The sequence below is a fragment of the Eurosta solidaginis genome, chromosome X (assembly GCF_040869045.1).
Source record: "Eurosta solidaginis isolate ZX-2024a chromosome X, ASM4086904v1, whole genome shotgun sequence".
In the NCBI taxonomy this organism is placed as follows: domain Eukaryota; kingdom Metazoa; phylum Arthropoda; class Insecta; order Diptera; family Tephritidae; genus Eurosta; species Eurosta solidaginis.
The window spans coordinates 104,526,449-104,546,352 of record NC_090324.1 but is presented as its reverse complement, the minus strand read 5'-3'; the positions used below and the strand labels follow the sequence as shown (position 1 = coordinate 104,546,352).

The 19,904-nt window shown below is 38.6% G+C and overlaps 1 protein-coding gene across 10 annotated transcripts in view; it reads left to right on the top strand.

Moving 5' to 3' along the window:
- Window positions 1-19,904, top strand: part of CaMKII (Calcium/calmodulin-dependent protein kinase II) — a 3,892,153-nt gene that overhangs the window by 2,443,533 nt on the left and 1,428,716 nt on the right. For all 10 annotated transcript variants that reach the window (XM_067758430.1, XM_067758431.1, XM_067758435.1 and 7 more), the window contains one exon: window positions 14,385-14,479. In XM_067758430.1, the coding sequence (XP_067614531.1) occupies window positions 14,385-14,479 (95 nt within the window). The remainder of the gene's footprint in view (window positions 1-14,384; window positions 14,480-19,904) is intronic.

The window sequence follows — 19,904 nt, the reverse complement described above, 5'->3', positions numbered from 1 at the left end:
ACTTACTTAATTGGCGCTTAACCATCTAAACGGTTATGGCCGTCCAACAAGGCGCGCCAGTCGCTCCTTCGCTCCGCCAACCGGCGCCAATTGGTCACACCAAGGGAGTTTAAATCGTTTTCCACCTGGTCCTTCCAACGGAGTGGGGACCGCCCTCTACCTCTGCTTCCATACGCGGGTTCCGATAGGAACACTTTCTTGGCCGGAGCATCATCTTTCATTCGCACAACATGGCCTAGCCAGCGCAGCCGCTGCGTTTTAATTCGCTATGTTGATGTCTGCGTATAGCTCGTACAGCTCATCATTAAATCTTCTTCGGTACTCGCCATCGCCAACGCGTAGAGGTCCATAAATCTTTCAAAGAACTTTTCTCTCGAATACTCCCAAAGCCGCTTCATCTGCTGTTGTCATGGTCCATGCTTCTGCCCCATATAGCAGGATGGGTACGATAAGTAACTTGTAGAGTATGATATTCGTTCGCCGAGAGAGGACTTTACTTTTCAATTGCCTACCTAGTCCAAAGTAGCATTTATTGGCAAGATTGATTCTTCGCTGGATTTCAGTGCTGATGTTGTTGCTAGTGTTGATGCTGGTTCCCAAATAAACGAAGTCTTTTACTATTTCGAAATTATGGCTGCCAACAGTAGCGTGGTTGCCAAGGCGCATATGCGCTGACTCTTTGCTCGATGACAGCAGGTACTTCGTTTTGCCCTCATTCACCATCAAACCCATCTTTACCGCTTCTTTTTCCAGCTTGGAGTAAGCAGAACTAACAGCGCGGGTGTTTAGGCCGATGATATCAATGTCATCAGCATATGCCAGTAATTGCACGCTTTTATAGTATATTGTTCCAGTGCGGTTAAGTTCGGCAGCTAGTATAATTTTCTCCAGCATCAAATTAAAGAAATCGCACGATAGGGGGTCACCCTGTCTGAAACCTCGTTTAGTTTCGAACGGCTCGGAGAGGTCCTTCCCAATTCTGACTGAGCTGATGGTGTTGCTCAACGTCATTTTGCACAGCCGTATAAGTTTTGCGGGGAAACCAAATTCAGACATAGCGGCATATAGGCAGCTCCTTTTCGTGCTGTCGAAGGCGGCTTTAAAGTCGACGAAGAGGTGATGTGTGTCGATTCTCTTTTCACGGGTTTTTTCCAAGATTTGGCGCATTGTGAAAATCTGGTCGATGGTAGATTTACCAGGTCTGAAGCCGCACTGATAAAGTCCAATCAGCCGGTTCACGGTGGGCTTCATTCTTTCGCACAATACACTTGAAAGGACCTTATATGCGATATTAAGAAGGCTGATTCCACGATAGTTGGTGCATTTTGCAGTACCCCCCTTCTTGTGGACTGGGCAAAGAACACTTAGATTCCAACCGTCGGGCATGCTTTCGTCCGCCCATATTTTGCTAAGAAGCTGTTGCATGCGCCTTACCAACTCCTCGCCGCCGAACTTGAATAGCTCCGCAGGCAATCCATCAGCGCCCACGGCCTTGTTGTTTTTCAATCTGGTTATTGCTATTCTAACTTCGTCATAATCGGGCGAGGGGACATATATTCCATCATCATCGATTGCGGGATCGGGTTCTTCATCTCTGCGCGGTGAATTGCTGCCTCCATTTAGGAGAGCAGAGAAGTGTTCCCTCCATAATCTAAGCACTCTCTGGACATCAGTTACAAGGCCGCCGTTTTCATTCCTACAGGAGTTTGCCCCGGTCTTAAAACCTTCCGTCTGTCGCCGTATTTTTTGGTAGAATTTTCGGGCGTTATTCCTGGTGGCTAGCAGCTCAAGCTCCTCGCACTCATGCCTTTCTGCTTCTGCTTTTTTCTTCCTGAAAAGGCGTCTCGCTTCCCTTTTCAACTCACGATAGCGTTCACACACTCCTCTTGTCGCGCTCGCTTTTAACGTAGCCCTGTAGGCAGCGTCTTTTCTTTCGGTTGCAACGCGGCATTCTTCATCATACCAGTTGTTTTTTCGTGGCCGCCGGTAACCAATTTTTTCCTCGGCGGCAGTACGAAGTGCTTTGGAGATATGCTCCCACTGCTCCTGTATTCCTTCAGGATGAGTTGTGCCCTCAGAGAGCAGGTGTGAGAATCGAGGTGCGAAATCATTGGCAGTCTGTTGTGATTGAAGCTTTTCGACGTCTAGCTTTCCTTGTTTTTTTGTTCCTTGTTTTTAGCCGCGTTGAGGCGGGTGCGTATTTTGGCTGCAACGAGATAATGGTCCGAATCGATGTTAGGTCCTCGGATCGTGCGCACATCTAAAACACTGGAGGCATGCCGTCCGTCTATTATAACGTGATCGATCTGATTGCGAGTATTTCGATCAGGAGACAGCCATGCAGCTTGATGTATCTTTTTATGCATGAACCTCGTGCTTGATATGACCATGTTTCGAGCACCGGCAAAGTCAATCAGCCTCAGTCCGTTAGTAGAAGTTTCATTGTGTAGGCTGAACTTTCCGACTGTAGGGCCAAAAACACCTTCTTTGCCCACCCTGGCGTTAAAGTCGCCAAGCACGACTTTTATATCATGACGGGGGCAGCGCTCGTATGTGCGTTCTAATTGTTCATAAAAAGTGTCTTTCACCTCATCGTCTTTCTCCTCTGTCGGCGCATGGGCGAAGATGAATGATATATTAAAAAATTTTGCTTTTATTCGGATAGCGGCGAGACGCTCGTCCACAGGCGTGAACGCCAGCACTTGGCGACAAAGTCTCTCTCCCACCACGAATCCGACGCCGAGACTGCGCTTATTCGCATGGCCACTCCAATATATGTCACAATTTTTGATCTTCTTTCTTCCTTGCTTCGTCCAACGCATTTCTTGGATGGCGGTGATGTCAGATTTTGCTTTGACGAGGACATCAACCAGCCGGGCATCTGCACCAATCCCATTCAGGGAGCGGACGTTCCAGGTGCATGCCCTCAATTCATTGTCCTTCAAACGTTTGCCATGGTCGTCATCAATAGAGAGTGTATTTATCCGAGGCTTCCTGTTATATTTCATTGGAGTATGGTTTTACGTGGCGGGTCCCAAGCCCAGCGCACAACCCGCTCAGCGGGGGTGAAAATATTACTTGGCACGTTTATATAGCGAGCCGCTTGCTCCAAGACAGACGCCCGCTTGCAGCCGCACCTAGAGGTGTATAGACGCTGCCGATGAAATCTCCCCCGGCTAGCCCTTAAACCGATTATGTCAGAGTGGCCTAGCCAGGTTGTCGCCTTCTCACATTAGCTCACCGCTAAACGGGTGTTTAGCGGCTACCCAGAGGATACTTGGCCGCAAGCGACCGGCAGTAGTGAGCTGCTTGAACCGCATGCAAAAGAATCGCTCTGGCCATTCCCAGGTGAATGGCCGTCAGAAGCTTTCCCCACTTTCGTGGACTTCTACTACACGGCCCCACCCTCCACGGTTTAACGGTTGCCGTTGAAAAATTAACAGTTTTTTGGTTCTAGAACAAACTAGATATATTTGTATACTCAGTTGAGCAGAGCTCACAGAGTATATTTACTTTGATTGGATAACGGTTGGTTGTACAGGTATAAAGGAATCGAGAGAGATATAGACTTCCATATATCAAAATCATCAGGATTGAAAAAAAATTTGATTGAGCCATGTCCGTCCGTCCGTCCGTCCGTTAACACGATAACTTGAGTAAATTTTGAGGTATCTTCATGAAATTTGGTACGTAGGTTCCTGAGCACTCATCTCAGATCGGTATATAAAATGGACGATATCGAACTATAACCACGCCCACTTTTTCGATATCGAAAATTTCGAAAAACCGAAAAAGTGCGATAATTCATTGCCAAAGAGAGATAAAGCGATGAAACTTGGAGGGTGAGTTGAACTTTTGACGCAGAGTAGAAAATTAGTAAAATTTTGGACAATGGGCGTGGCACCGCCCACTTTTAAAAGAAGGTAATTTAAAACTTTTGCAAGCTGTAATTTGGCAGCAGTTGAAGATATCATGATGAAATTTGGCAGGAACATTATTACTATAACTATATGTATGCTTAATTAAAATTAGCGAAATCGGAGATCGACCACGCCCACTTAAAAAAAAATTTTTTTTAAAGTCAAATTTTAACAAAAAATTTAATATCTTTACAGTATATAAGTAAATTATTTCAACATTCATCTCCAGTAATGATATGGTGCAACAAAATACAAAAATAAAACAAAATTTCAAAATGGGCGTGGCTCCCCCCTTTTTCATTTAATTTGTCTAGGATACTTTTAATGCCATAAGTCTAACAAAAATTTACCAATCCTTGTGAAATTTGGTAGGGGCTTGGAGTCTAGGACGATAACTTATTTCTGTGAAAAAGGGCGAAATCGGTTTAAGCCACGCCCAGTTTTTATACACAGTCGACCGTCTGTCCTTCCGCTCGGGCGTTAACCCGATAACTTGAACAAAAATCGATATATCTTTGCTAAACACAGTTCACGTACCTATCTGAACTCACTTTGTATTGGTGTACAAAATGGCCGAAATCCGACTATGACCACGCCCACTTTTTCGATATCGAAAATTACGAGAAATGAAAAAAATGCCATAATTCTACACCAAATACGAAAAAAGGGATGAAACATGGTAATTGGATTGGTTTATTGACGTAAAATTTAACTTTAGAAAAAATCTTTGTAAAATAGGTGTGACACCTACCATATTAAGTAGAAGAAAATGAAAAAGTTCTACAGGGCGAAATAAAAAACCCTTGAAATTTTGGCAGGAATACTGTTCGTGGTATTACATATATTAATAAATTAGTGGTATACGACAGATGACGTTCTGGGTCACCCTGGTTCACATTTTGGTCGATATCTGGAAAACGCCCTCACATATACAACTACCACTACTCCCTTTTAAAACCCTCATTAATACCTTTAATTTTATACCCATATCGTACAAACACATTCTAGAGTCACCCCTGGTCCACCTTTATGGCGATATCTCGAAAAGGCGACCACCTATACAACTACCACCACTCCCTTTTAAAACCCTCATTAATACCTTTAATTTGATACACATATCGTACAAATACATTCTAGAGTCACCCCTGGTCCACCTTTATGGCGATATCTCGAAAAGGCGTCCACCTATAGAACTAAGCCCCACGCCCTTTTAAACTACTCATTAACACCTTTCGTTTGATATCCATATTGTACAAACGCATTCTAGGGTCACCCCTGGTTCACATTTATGGCAATATCTCGAAAAGGCGACCATCTCTACAACTACCACCACTCCCTTTTAAAACCCTCATTAATACCTTTAATTTGATACCCATATCGTACAAACACATTCTAGAGTCACCCCTGGTCCACCTTTATGGCGATATCTCGAAAAGGCGTCCACCTATAGAACTAAGCCCCACGCCCTTTTAAAACAATCATTAACACCTTTCATTTGATATCCATATCATACAAATAAATTTTAGAGTCAGCCCTGGTCCACCTTTATGGCGATATCCCAAAATTTCGTCCACCTATAATATAATTCTAGGGTCACCCCTGGTCCACCTTTATGGTGATATCTCGAAAAGGCGTCCACCTATAGAAGTAAGGCCCACTCCCTTTTAAAATACTCATTAACTCCTTTCATTTGATATCCATATCGTACAAAAAAATTCTAGGGTCACCCCTGGTCCACCTTTATGACGATATCTGGAAAAGGCGTCCACCTATAGAACTAAGCCCACGCCCTTTTAAAATACTCATTAACACCTTTCATTTGATACCCATATCGTACAAATAAATTTTAGAGTCAGCCCTGGTCCACCTTTATGGCGATATCCCAAAATTTCGTCCACCTATTAAACTATGGCCCACTCCCTCATAAAATACTCTTTAATACTTTTCGTTTGATACACATGTCATACAAACACATTCCAGGGTTATCCTCAGTTCATTTTCCTACATGGTTATTTTCCCTTATGTTGTCACCATAGCTCTCAACTGAGTATGTAATGTTCAGTTACACCCGAATTTAACCTTCCTTACTTGTTATGGTTAGATTCGAATCAAGGCCAGAACAATAATTTGTATGATAATTATTGTTTTCCTAATTTTTCTATAATATTTTTATTTTTGGAATATATAAGTTAAGGCAACCGCTTACCAAGCTGACCCTTACCAACGGCCTGCACGCGCAACTTCATTAAATGCTTCATCATCGGTTTAATTGTAAAAAACAACAGTCAGCAATAAGCACAGTAAACAACAGTCAGCAACGATCGCAGTAAACAACAATCAGCCATAGTTCGATTTTGGGCAATAACAAGAAATAGGGCACACATGCAAATGCAACGTGACGTATGGCCAATGATAGGTGTAATTTTAAGTTAAGACATTCATTGTAATTATTCTTAAGTTGAAGCACAACCAATAAATATGAAAGCGGACGCAAGTCCGCTACCTTTTTAAAAAATATAAAACGAATTATAAAACGTTAATTGGCGCCCAACGAAGGGGCCGGTGTTATTGTGTCCGATAAAATAAATATTCGGTCGAATACTATTTGGCAAAAAGTGCCAACGCGAAAAAACGAGTTTCGTGAATATCGAGGCAAAAGCCAGCCCCAAAGAACCCAGCGTTGGATTCCTGTAGGAAGAACGCACGTCTCCAATAGTGCGATTTGGCGATACCAGAGTAGCGGCAGCAAAAAGAGCAATATCCCACCGCCAGGAGGCGCTTACCGTAAGATTAGTTTAGGCAATATAAAATTTTTTTTCCTAAAGTGAAATTATATCGAAGTGGTTGAAAAAAAAGGAAAGAAATTACATATATCGAAATTATACCAAAATATTAAAGTGAAAAAAAATTATCAATTATTGAGGCAAAATAAATTATACCGAAATTATATCAGAATATTTTAGCGGAAAAAAAAAATATTTATTATCAATTATTGAGAGAAAAGAAATTAGGACAGACATAAGAAATCTTGAAAAAAACAAAACCCAAAAGAAAGAATAAGAATCATAAGGATTTACCACAAAATTTTTTTAGGAAACTAAATATTGCTTAGACTAGTTTACAATCTAATATACCAATTTATAATAATATCTGGCTTGTACAGCCATAAAATAATATAATTCAAAGCTGCGATTCACCACGTTCGTGAGGACCCTCTAGCTTATAACAGCGAATATTCTCCGCGATTCACCACCAAAGGGACCCTCCAGAGAATAATAATTCAAAAAAAAAAACACCCTATATTAATAGTATTTATAATAGCAAACTGAAATAATATAAATTTTTTCCAAATAATGTCAAACCCTAACGGTTTAATCCGATCCCCTGTGTTAAATGCACATGCGCCTAACCCACCTTCTCAACCAACTGCCGCTCCTTCATGTCAATTTAATATGGATCAATTAACAACCATAGTGACAGGACTTGTCACCAATGTCCTTAAGCAGGAAGGACGAAATTTAGTACAAGCAGCCCTTAACCCAAACGCTTGCTTTTCCAACATATCTGACGTAACCATAGACGAAAACAACTTGAACAACATAACGGAACTCGACAAAATACCGGACGTTATTCGATGCCTGCGCGAATTTTCAGGTAATCCAGGGGAATACAATTCCTGGAAAAAAAGCGTAGATCGTATCCTTCAGATCTACGAGCCCCTAAAAGGAACGCCAAAATACTACGGCATCCTTAACGTTATAAGGAACAAAGTTGTGGGCAACGCCGATATTGCTCTCGAATCTTACAATACACCATTGGATTGGAAGGCTATTTCAAGATGCCTTACTCTCCATTACACCGATCAGCGAGATTTAGGTACTCTCGAGTACCAAATGTCCTCTCTAGTGCAGGGTAACCTCACTATTCAAGAATTCTACCAACGCGCTTATTCCCATCTCTCCCTTATCCTCAATAAGCTTGGATGAATGGAAGTCGGTGCAGAATCTATGCATTTACTTACCCGCACATACCGTGATAAAGCCCTCGACACTTTCATACGAGGACTGAAAGGTGATCTACCAAGATTGCTTTGTATGAGAGAGCCAGTAGATCTTCCCCAAGCTCTTCACCTGTGCCTAAAATTGGAGAACCAAAGCTTTCGTTCCCATTACGCAATGAATAGCAATAGCGCAAATAGGAAGCCCCATGACTTCCGACCACCTCTAACACCCAAAAAGCCAGTTAATGAATTTTACCCCCAGTTGGCATACATGCCAAGACCTCAGATGCAAGCCCAGAACCTTGCGTATCACTATCGCCCTCAACCTACCTTTAACAATTTCCAAAATAATCAACAAAATAGACCATTTGGTCAACAAACCCCTTTCAAGCCTCAACTTCCACGTCCAGAACCAATGGACGTCGACAAATCCCTACATTCAAGAGTGGTAAATTATATGAATAGACCACAAGCCAATAATGGTGTGAAGAGACAATCAAACTCCTCACAACAAGTACCCATAAAACAACAGAGGAATTTCCACGTAGAGGCAGGTGAGCAAGATTACCAGCAAGACCACCAACAAAACTACCAACAAGATCCACAATACAACACTGACCAATACTATCAACCAAACTGGACTCCTACTGCACAGGAGTACGAGACAGCATTAACAGCAGAAGAAAATGGACAATCAGTCCAAGAATACGCTGAGGGATGCTCATATCCTGAAAAACAGGACCATATTGATATCCATTTTTTAGAATGAAAAGTTCTTCGTTACCCTACGTTGAATGTAGAACGAAGAACGGGAAAATTTTTTAAATGTTGATCGATACAGGATCGAGCAAAAATTATATCCAACTCTGTCATGTCCCAAAGAAAATACCCAACGACGAACCTTTCATCGCGAACTCTATTGCCGGACAGGCTGCAATTACCCACCATACCATCATTAATATATTTGGCAAAAATGACACACCTTTGAAGTTCTTCTTACTTCCCACATTAAAATCCTTTGACGGAATAATAGGAAATGACAGTCTTAAGGACCTTTGTTCATCAATAAATATACGCGACGATACCCTGAGATTAGGTAATGGCCTAAGAATAAAAATTAGACAAAAACTTTCTCCAACCGTTAATAAAATTGACATTAGAACTGACCATATGACAGCTACACAAAAACAACACATACACCATTTGACTAGACGTTATCCACATCTTTTTACAGAGCCCGATGAAAAATTAACATACACCACTACAGTAGTAGGAGAAATCAGGACCTCCTCTGATACCCCAGTCTATACAAGATACTACCCATATCCCCTTGCTATGAGAGACTTCGTAACAAAAGAAATAGGAAATCTACTAAAATATGGAATCATCAGACCATCCCGTTCACCATATACTTCACCCGTGTGGGTTGTGCCAAAAAAAATTGATGCATATTTGCATACAAAGAAAATATAGACTAGTAATAGATTACAGAAAACTTAACACTCAAACAATAGCTGACAGATACCCAATCCCAGAAATTAATGAGGTTATCTCACAGCTTGGAAACAACAAATATTTTTCCGTTCTCGACCTGAAAAGTGGCTTCCATCAGATTCCATTAAAGGAATCAGACATTGAGAAGACAGTATTTTCGATTAACAACGGGAAGTACGAATTCACAAAACTTCCGTTCGGACTAAAGAACGCACCCTCTATTTTCCAGCGCGCACTCGACGATATATTGAAGGAGCACATAGGAAAAATATGTTATGTCTACATAGATGATATAATAGTGTTTGGCAAAGACGAACAAAGCCACCTTCAAAACGTCGGAAAAATTTTTCATACGCTAGAAAAAGCGAACATGAAAGTCCAGCTCGACAAGTGCGAATTTTTTCGTCAAGAATTCGAATTTTTAGGATTTATCATATCCTCTACAGGTATAAAGACCAATCCCGCTAAAGTAAAAGCCATTCAAGAATTCCAATATCCACGAACATTGAAAGACCTAAGATCTTTTCTTGGCCTCTCGGGCTATTATCGACGCTTCATCAGAGATTACGCTAAGCTAGCAAAACCTCTGACCTCGCTTTTAAAAAATTCTTCCAACAAAAAGCCGGTTGTGTTCGATAACGGCGCTATTGATGCCTTCAATAAAATAAAATCAGCATTAACATCGCAAGAAGTCATACTATCGTACCCTAATTTCAAAGAAGAATTCCACCTCACCACAGACGCTTCAAACTACGCTCTAGGTGCCGTCCTTGAACAATCGGGGAAACCGATAACTTTCATATCTCGATCACTAAATAAAACTGAAGAATTACGCCGCAAATGAAAAAGAAATGCTGGCAATAATTTGGGCCCTCAGTTCCTTACGAAACTACTTATATGGATCTCCAAAGGTTGTAATTTTCACTGATCACCAGCCACTCACTTTTGCATTGAGCAATAAAAACCACAATGGAAAAATGAAAAGATGGAAGTGTATCCTGGAAGAATACAACTATGAGATGAAGTACAAGCCCGGAAAAACAAACGTTGTTGCAGATGCACTATCAAGACCGCCACAAACTGACATAACACCCTTACAACTACAGAACATAGCAGCGAAAGCTCCTCACACCTTCTCATTCCTGCCACTGGAGCCCCCATAAATGCTTTTAAGAATCAATTGTTTCTAATGTTTGGCAACGAGGATAGCTACTCGTTCCAGTTACCATTCCCTGCTTTCCACAGACATACAATTACAAAGCCAAACTTTTCTACACAGGACATCATTGATATATTTAAAAGATATTTAGATCCAGCCCTCGTCAACGGTCTGTACACTACAGAAGGGTTGATGGGTAAAATTCAGGAAATATTTCCTCTCCACTTTAGTAATGTTAAAATCCGTTACAAACAAACTCTACTTCAGGACGTCACATCAGAAACAGAACAGGAGCAAATCATAATCGGAGAACATCAACGAGCTCACAGAAACAGCCGTGAAAACAAAACCCAAATTTTACGTAAATTCTACTTTCCAAGAATGTATGCGAAAATTGAACAATTTGTAAAAAAATGTTTAACTTGTCGCGTCCAAAAATACGATAGGCATCCAGCAAAACCGCAAATTCAGCCGACCCCCATTCCTCAGTCTCCACGTGAAATAGTTCACGTTGACATATATTCCACTGAAAAAAAGTTAATACTTACCGCAATTGATAAATTCTCTTAATACGCCCAGGTTAAAATGATACCTTCTAGATCAATAGTGCATATTAAAGATCCGATTCGAGAACTAATGATGGCATTTGGAATGCCAAGACTCGTAGTAATTGATAACGAAAAATCTCTTAACTCTGCCTCAATCTCATCCTTACTTAAGGCTGAAATGTCCATTAACGTCCACACCACACCACCGTACAGTAGCACAAGTAACGGTCAGGTAGAAAGATTCCACAGCACACTTTCAGAAATAATGAGATGCCTCAAAAGCAATCAGCCTACAACAACATTCGAAGAACTTCTATTTAAATCGGTACAGGCATACAATTCGTCGATTCACTCAACCACAAAGAACAAACCCATAGAGATATTTTTCGGAAATAGACTTTACAATGACCCACAACAATTAGAACAGAAAAGGCAAGAAAACATTGCCTTACTCAAGAAAAAACAAGAACAGGATCTCTCGTACCACAACAAAAACAGACCTGAAAAGAACGATTTTCCAACAGGAGAAATAATCTATGTTAAAATTAACAATATACTAGGTTCCAAGCTAACTCCAAAGTATAAAAAGGAGGAAGTCTTGGAAAATCACAGGACAAGAGTTAAAACAGTATCAGGACGAACAATTCACAAATCTCTAATAAAAACCTATTTAAATTTTCAGAGAAAATGGACCTCTACAAACTTCTTATTCTCCTCATTACGACTACTACCTCTTCCTCAGACGTTCGAATTCTAGACTACAGCAAATCCCAACTAGTTACAATAGACAATGGACAAGCGAAAATACAAGACGGAACATTTAGACTTATTCACCTCATCGACTTAGAAAAATACGAACAATTTTTGACAGGGATATATGAAGAGATAAATAACCAAATCCCTAACGATCACTTCCTATATCCCCTCCTCAAACATGAAACCATTCAAACCCTTGAAATCCTAAATACACTTAAACCCTCTAACATCAATTATAAAACTAGAAAATCCATTGATATATGGGGAACGGCATGGAAATACATAGCCGGATCTCCCGACCACGAAGATTTAAACATAATAACCAATAATTTAAATAATCTAAACGAAAATAATAATGAGCAAGTAGTAATTAATAACCTATTTGAAAAACGAATATATAACATAACTAATATAGTTGATAGAATGATAAACACTATTAGAAAAGAAGAAAATGTTGTAACGGAAGTCATAATAAATTTGCAAATAGAATTAGGTTAATTAAGGAAGAATTAATAAATATAAAATATGCCATCCAATGGGCAAAAGAAAATATATTGAACTCTGTAATACTAAGCAAAGAAGAAATATAATTGCCAATTAACAAGATGAAAAAGGAAAAAATACCATTTAAAAGTGCCGAAGAAGCACTAGAAATAAATGTACTAAGTAAAGGAATAAAAATTTTATACATGGTTAAAACACCGCTGACACTGAAAGAAATATTTAGAAGAATTATCATACGACCTGTAAAAAGGGCAAAAAATACTATAATAAAAACTGAGTATAATGAAATACTACAAGGAAAATATTCACTGTACGGAATAAAAAATGATTGTGAAAGTTATAATGATCTAACGATCTGTAAAGAAACAAGTGTTATAGATTTAAGTAAAGACTTATGTGTAGCTAGAATAATAAATAGTTTAAATTCGACTTGTTCGACAACGAACGGTCATCACGTCCCTACCTTAGAAGAAATCAAACCCGGAATAATATTGCTAAACCGGTTCGAAGACGAAGTGGAAACTGATAAAGTATCTCAACCAATCAATGGAACGCATGTGATAATATTTTACAATGCAGCAATAAAAATAAACGGCCAAACATTTGAAAATGTTGAAGCAAGACCAATTGAAACCATTCCCGCAATACTACAGCCAACTCCATTAGAAAAAGACCACATCGAATTACTCTCCTTAGAAGCTTTAAAAGACCTGCACATCAAAAACACGCATCAAATCAATTCTATTAAAAAAGCGACACTCTCTGTCGGAAGTTTCACAACGGCAGCATTCCTAATAATCATAATACTTATTTTTTTCCTAAGGAAACGATCCGTGGAAATACGATATGTAGAAGAAGAAATAGCAAAGCCAGCACAATCTATTACGAATCAAGAAGTTAGCCAGTCAAGTCAAGAAAATCATATTCCAAGATATGTGAGTTTTAACAATTTGCCATTCTACTAATGATCGAGGACGCTCACACTTAAAGGGGGAAGAGTTAAGGCAACCGCTTACCAAGCTGACCCTTACCAACGGCCTGCACGCGCAACTTCATTAAATGCTTCATCATCGGTTTAATTGTAACAAACAACAGTCAGCAATAAGCACAGTAAACAACAGTCAGCAACGATCGCAGTAAACAACAATCAGAAATAGTTCGATTTTGGGCAATAACAAGAAATAAGGCACACATGCAAATGCAGCGTGACGTATGGCCAATTATAGGTGTAATTTTAAGTTAAGACATTCATTGTAATTATTCTTAAGTTGAATCACAACCAATAAATATGAAAGCGGACGGAAGTCCGCTACCTTTTTAAAAAATATAAAACGTAATATAAAACGTTAAATTATATAGCAACTTTTTCAAACACCTACCATAGCAGCGCAGAAAGATCCATTTCGAAGGTTGCTAAGTTTTCGTCATCACTATGCTTTAGGCACGCTCCGCTAACCGTTTAGCTACACAGTGGCGGTGGGTTTGACTGATAAACTGCTACTTCTATTCCTCTTTATCCAACATATTCAATCACACAATCACTATTAATGTTGGATTTACTGTCAATTTCTTTTTGACATTTCCATGTGCTCTTGGTTTATTAAAAATTATTTTTGTTTTATCGGCCTATCGATAAAGCGTTCCAGGATCGGTTCGAGCTCAAGGCGAGAACAATAATTATTTATTTAATTATGGTAGAAATTATTGTTTTGACCTTTTGTGCACGAAAGCAAGTTCGATACTTGTAGATATTTTTCGATGTTTAATGCAAACTTTATTTATTTATTATAAATAAATTAAGAATTTGTTTTTAATACAAATAGGCCTCATCCATATGAACACTCTCATACATTATTTATTTGGTTTTAAGCATTTTAAATATACTAAACAGCTGGCAATTGATTGTACGGAAAAATTCTTAGCCTATTGATATATAGATAATAATATGATATTTAATAATTATATCTACGCAAATTAACAATATATTTCTTTTTAAATCGTAGGTGTCATTTTATACATTTTACTTGTCGGATATCCGCCTTTTTGGGATGAGGATCAGCACCGTCTTTACTCACAAATAAAAGCTGGGGCATATGATGTAAGGATATTATATTTTATCGGATTTCTATGTGTATATTTTATAGATTAGTATACTTATTCCGGAAATTTAGTAAATTATTTATTATTTCAATCACAAACAATGCAAACAGCGGCGTGCCTTTTATACAGGCTGGAAAACCCAGCTTGCCTAGAGTAATGCTCTATTTTTTAAAAATAAAATTTATGTCTTAAATATGTATTTCTTTTAGGATTATCAATCCTGTTCAAAGCTACTTCCGGTTCATTACACGGGATTTCGTGCCCCTTGTTGGTGAGGAGTTTATTCTATTTCATAGCAACATTGCATATAGCCCCTGAAATAATTTAAAGCTTTGGAAAGGTGTCATCTCATATCCACTTGTTGGCTTTTACGAGGCTTTCAAAATTAGAAAGTCACGGTATTCGCTTTCATTTCTCTTTCATGAATGAAGGCGCACACGGACGCAGGGTTTGTGAGCGTGTGACTTTACGCTGTGAATGTGTGAGAATTTTATTTGAAATTTCCAAACCGGCTTCTGTACTGTTAGAAACAAGTTTCTTCAATTAGAAGAAAATTTTTCTAAGTGGGGTCGCCCCTTGGCAATGTTTGGCAAGCACTCCGAGTGTATTTCTGCCATAAAAAGATCTCAGTGAAAACCCATCTGCCTTGCAGATGCCGTTTGGAGTCGGCATAAAACAAGTAGGTCCTGTCCCGCCAATTTGTAAGAAAAATAAAGACGAGCACGACGCAAATCTCTTCGGAGGTTATCGCGCCATACATTTTGTTATTTTACGACAGGCGTTTTCAAATTCAAGCATAGTATGGAACGCATGAAAATTCTTTCAAATCTAAGTAATTTTTCGGTTAGTTCAACAAAGTTTTTTATTTTTATTATAAAAACTGCGAAAACTTATATTCGGTTAGTTCAACAAAGTTTTTTATTTTTATTATAAAAACTGCGAAAACTTATATGAATCCAAAGCCACATGCATTCATCCAATGTAAAGAAAAATATTGTTCATATGTGATTGGGCTAGAATCAAAAGCGGCAATATTCACCATTTTAAATTTCGAGTAAAGCGCAAAAAGAACTAAAGGCATTTATTTTCACGAATATCATTAGAAATATTATTTCTAGTACAGAAAACGGATAGACTAAATCGGATTATAACAATAACATAACCACCTAAGTTCTCAACAGTTTTTGGACAAATAAGGAAAAAGGTATGGTGAATGCCGTATTTGATTCGGACACCTGGATATTTCCGGTGTTGATATTTAAACGGTTCGAGTGAAAATACTATAAACGTAATATCCAATATTCTATTGAACTCATTAAATCGTTGTAATACAATATTCGTAATTTAAAACATGTTGCAGTATGTTATATTATACTAGTATGGAAAAAGTCCACCGATAAACTTTCAACATGCTTCTTCGTCGGCTTCTGTCATTGGCAATCTGGAGTCTCCTTCTTCCTCAGCTGGCAAAGACATAAGATAGAACAGCTGTATGAAACTTAGATCTTCAGGCCAAATTGACCTGTTGCAAACTGCTTTCTACTATTTCAGGAGCAATCATTTGACAGATGCGTTCCTTCTTTAAGACACTTTAGGAGCAAAACCGCTTTGTATTTTAAAAATAAAAATGGCATGTTCGGGTAGTCTTAAAGTGACCTGAGATCGTTTTTGAAACGCTGCGGCATTCTGCACGTCGTTTTTCCAAAATCCATTTTCAATCCAATCAATACTGTGGTTTTGTTTTGCCTACTGCAACCATCTGACTGTAGTTATAGCTGGATCAAATTAAATCTTATTGAGTTTGTCCAATACAGCGGAAGCAATTTCGTTGGAACCTATTCCGTACTCGTTCTGTGTCCATTAATAAAAAAAAAAACACATTTTGTTGAATAAGTCTACGATTGTAAAATTGTCTAGATACAATTGCCTGAAGTAGTATGCCGTTTGGTCTAGAGCCTTAGGGAGACCGAGATTTTTCCGACTATCGAAATATTGTGTTATCAAATAAAATCTAGCTTCTTTGAGCAATTCAAAAACCGCAGGTGCCTATTGATTTTCGTTTCAGCCACGGATACGGATCAGATGTGGCTAAAAGGATTCTAAAACCAAGGGAGATGTTCAGTCTCCCAAAAACTGTTATTGTTTTAATCTACAGTTGAATGCCATACAAAACTGTTTTTCGTTCCTTTGTTTAAAAATACTTGCTTGAGAATTAAAAATTTGTTTCAAAATTTAACTGTGACTTTTTACAAAACTTAGTCAGCCAATCCTCTTTACAAAACCGGCGCATTATATAGTATACTAAAATATCTCGAAAACCCCCTTTTTATTAATTATAGTAACGTTTATAGCCTCCAGCGTGTGAATACAATTTTCCTTACAAAGGATTCATATTTCGAAAAAGGACAATGCAGTTCTATTAAAATAATAGTTTTGTAAATGTACTTTCATGTAGTTTTAATAATAATATTTTGGGGAATATTAGCATTTCGATATATCATTATGCTGCTGCTAAATAAATGCACAACAGTAAAGCAAACAGTCACACGTATGTACATGAAAACATCAAAGTAAGCAGACACACATACATGTAAACAGCGAAGCTAACAGCAAAGGGAATATTTCAGATACATACATGCATGTAGGCAGCAGCCAAGTGCAAAAGTTATTACTCACACATACATACGCATATAACTAGAACCAAAACGTGAATATCAGATACATAGAGGAGAAATAAATAAGCCGCTGTTCGCGAAAAGTCTAGACTTTCGGATAAATATCCAAACGAGGCAACAGGGAGTATAAAAGCAGCGCAATCTGAGGAATAAGGAGTCAGATTGATTTGAATGCTATGCTTGAAGAGCGGGTATGGTAGCTTCGAACTACTATCAAAGTAGTGTAAACAAAGGCCATTTGCTATACGGAATATATGAGTTATTTATACAACAATTCAAAGAATCTATCCGTAAATTTAGCGAAGGTGAACCTATGTGTTTTATGCCGACTCCGAACAAGAAAGCAGATGAATTTTCATGAATTAAGCGGGGACTGCCCTCATAGCAATTAATTGTGTGAAAACATTTATTTGAAGTAATTTTTAATTTTTAAATCTATTTGATAATTTGGCAAAAATATAAACAACGTGACAACAGGGCGGACAAGGCGACAGCTGTTTCGATGGTACCTTGTAAATCTTGACATAGCCTTTTCTCCCCGAAGTCCTCCTACGAGGGTTGGACTGTTACAAAGGCATTCAGCCACGTTATACCTTAGTTACTGCAAACTTATCCCAATTGCCTTCTGTGCATATTTTATTCTTTTCGCAGTACATATGTATCTTGTATATTATCATATGTCAAATTTGTGCTTTTTATTGTTGGCAGGTTTCAAATAAACTGGAAGTGCATTCAACCACGTCATGCCTTAGTTCTTGTAAACTTATCCCAATTGCCTTCTTTTGATATATTATTCCTTACTTAGCATATACCTTGTACATTATCATGTGTCAAAGTTATGCTTTTTGTTGTTGGCAGGTTTTAAAGAAACTGTTATTTTGCTTTGTTCTTCTATATATACAAACACAAAGAATTAACCAGTGTTGTTTATTTGGATGAATTTGGCGGGAATTGCTCTCATAGCTTCAGAAGTATCAAAACATTTATTTGAAGCTATTTTTAATTTTTTTATTTGCCTTAATTTTAACGGCAGAAATACACTCGAAGTTTTTGCACAAAGGGGACCGACCTCTGTTTTCTTAGGTATTTGATCCTCCCGGGACTGGGACCCAGCGCCGACGTAACTGTAGTGTTTATATATTTTATTTATAACTTGTTCAATTTAAAACTTGCTGAAAATATATAAAATAATTTAGAAGTTATCTGAGCTTCATAACATTCGGGGTTTTAAAGCTTGTTTACAAAAAACAATGCGATAACGAAGGTAAAAGAAAAAAGTAAAACGTGAAGAGACAAATAAACAATATAAAAATAAACGAACAAGATTACTTTTTCATCATCCTTAATAATGATGATACATTGATTGAATCAAATCAAGTCTTGAGTAAAATCTTGCCTATTCTTATTTAACGTTATGTTGGTTCTATTGATTTGTAAATAAGTTTTTATTGAATTAATTTTTCGTACTGAAGACCGGGTTTGGTATTTTTGTAAATTATATTATTTTGTTTTAATTTTTATATTAAGAGAAATAGTGAATAGAAAGAAGTTCATAGTTCGGATCATAACCGATCCACACATTGAGGGCTTGACGTTTCATCGCTTCAAGCAATCACTTCATTTTGAAAGTTTCTTTTTATAACTCATTTTCTACGGTTTTGTTCTTTTCATTCTTTTACCCCCCACCGTCAGTTAAGTGCGCCAGTAAGTCGCTATTATCTCATTAGGCCATGATTTTTGAACGTATTTAATATTATTTTGCTGTTATTGGTCTATGGGTTAGGTTTGGTGGTAGCTGCCCTGGTTTATTGCTCCTGGCTATCTTAAAGAGCCGCCTTCTGGACGCTCGAAGGTCGTCAAGAGAATCAGACCGCCTTGTCTTTCTCCTATAAGTTTTTATGGAACAGGGGAGAAAAAAGGGCCTCCTGACGTACCGCTGTAATAAAAGTCGGGTTGTTCTTCCTGTTACATAAACAGAGCACCTCATCTTAAATAAAAGTAAATAAAGACACACTTCTCGTTGTGGTAGCCGACCGCCCATAAAAGCTGTGGTAGGCGTTCGCATCGGTACCCACAATCACGCCAACACCTCTACGCCCAGCTTCATTTATAGTGATTTTACGAGGATGGCAGGTGGTGGTACCGCTTCATCCCCGTGGGACGTATATGCCGAGACTAGCCACAATTTATTGCCACCTCGCTCGAGGCAGACTGCAGTCACATCATCATTGCTGAAATAAGAGAAAATAAAAGCTTTAGTCTCCGTTGTTACAAGCACACTGGGTCTAAACCTACCTGCCACCCCATACATCAAAGTATTAAATTTTCCCATTCTTAATTCAGAAATCTTTTCGCCGCTAATGCTCAGCCACGGCTTCTGGATAAGGACTATATCCACTCCGCCTTGTTCAAGGCAGAGCAACAAATTAGCCGAAGCAGCCTTAGAGTTCTGAAGATTCATTTGACGGATAATCATCACCTTCGCTTCATCTTTTGAGAGTTGCTCAGCTACTCTACGAGTATAAGGTTGGTCATAGCCCCCAATATCCTAGAATAGTTAGCATTACTAGTCAGATGGTGTCAGATATCTGGAGGCCACCGTTATAAGACACACTAACGTAGTGCCAATCATCCTATGAGCACGGTAAGAATAACACTCGGAATTACGGGTTCCTCTCTAGATCCGCCATATCCGACAGAAGACAGCTTGGGGCACCTAATGCAGAATGTTACTCTTCATCACGTATG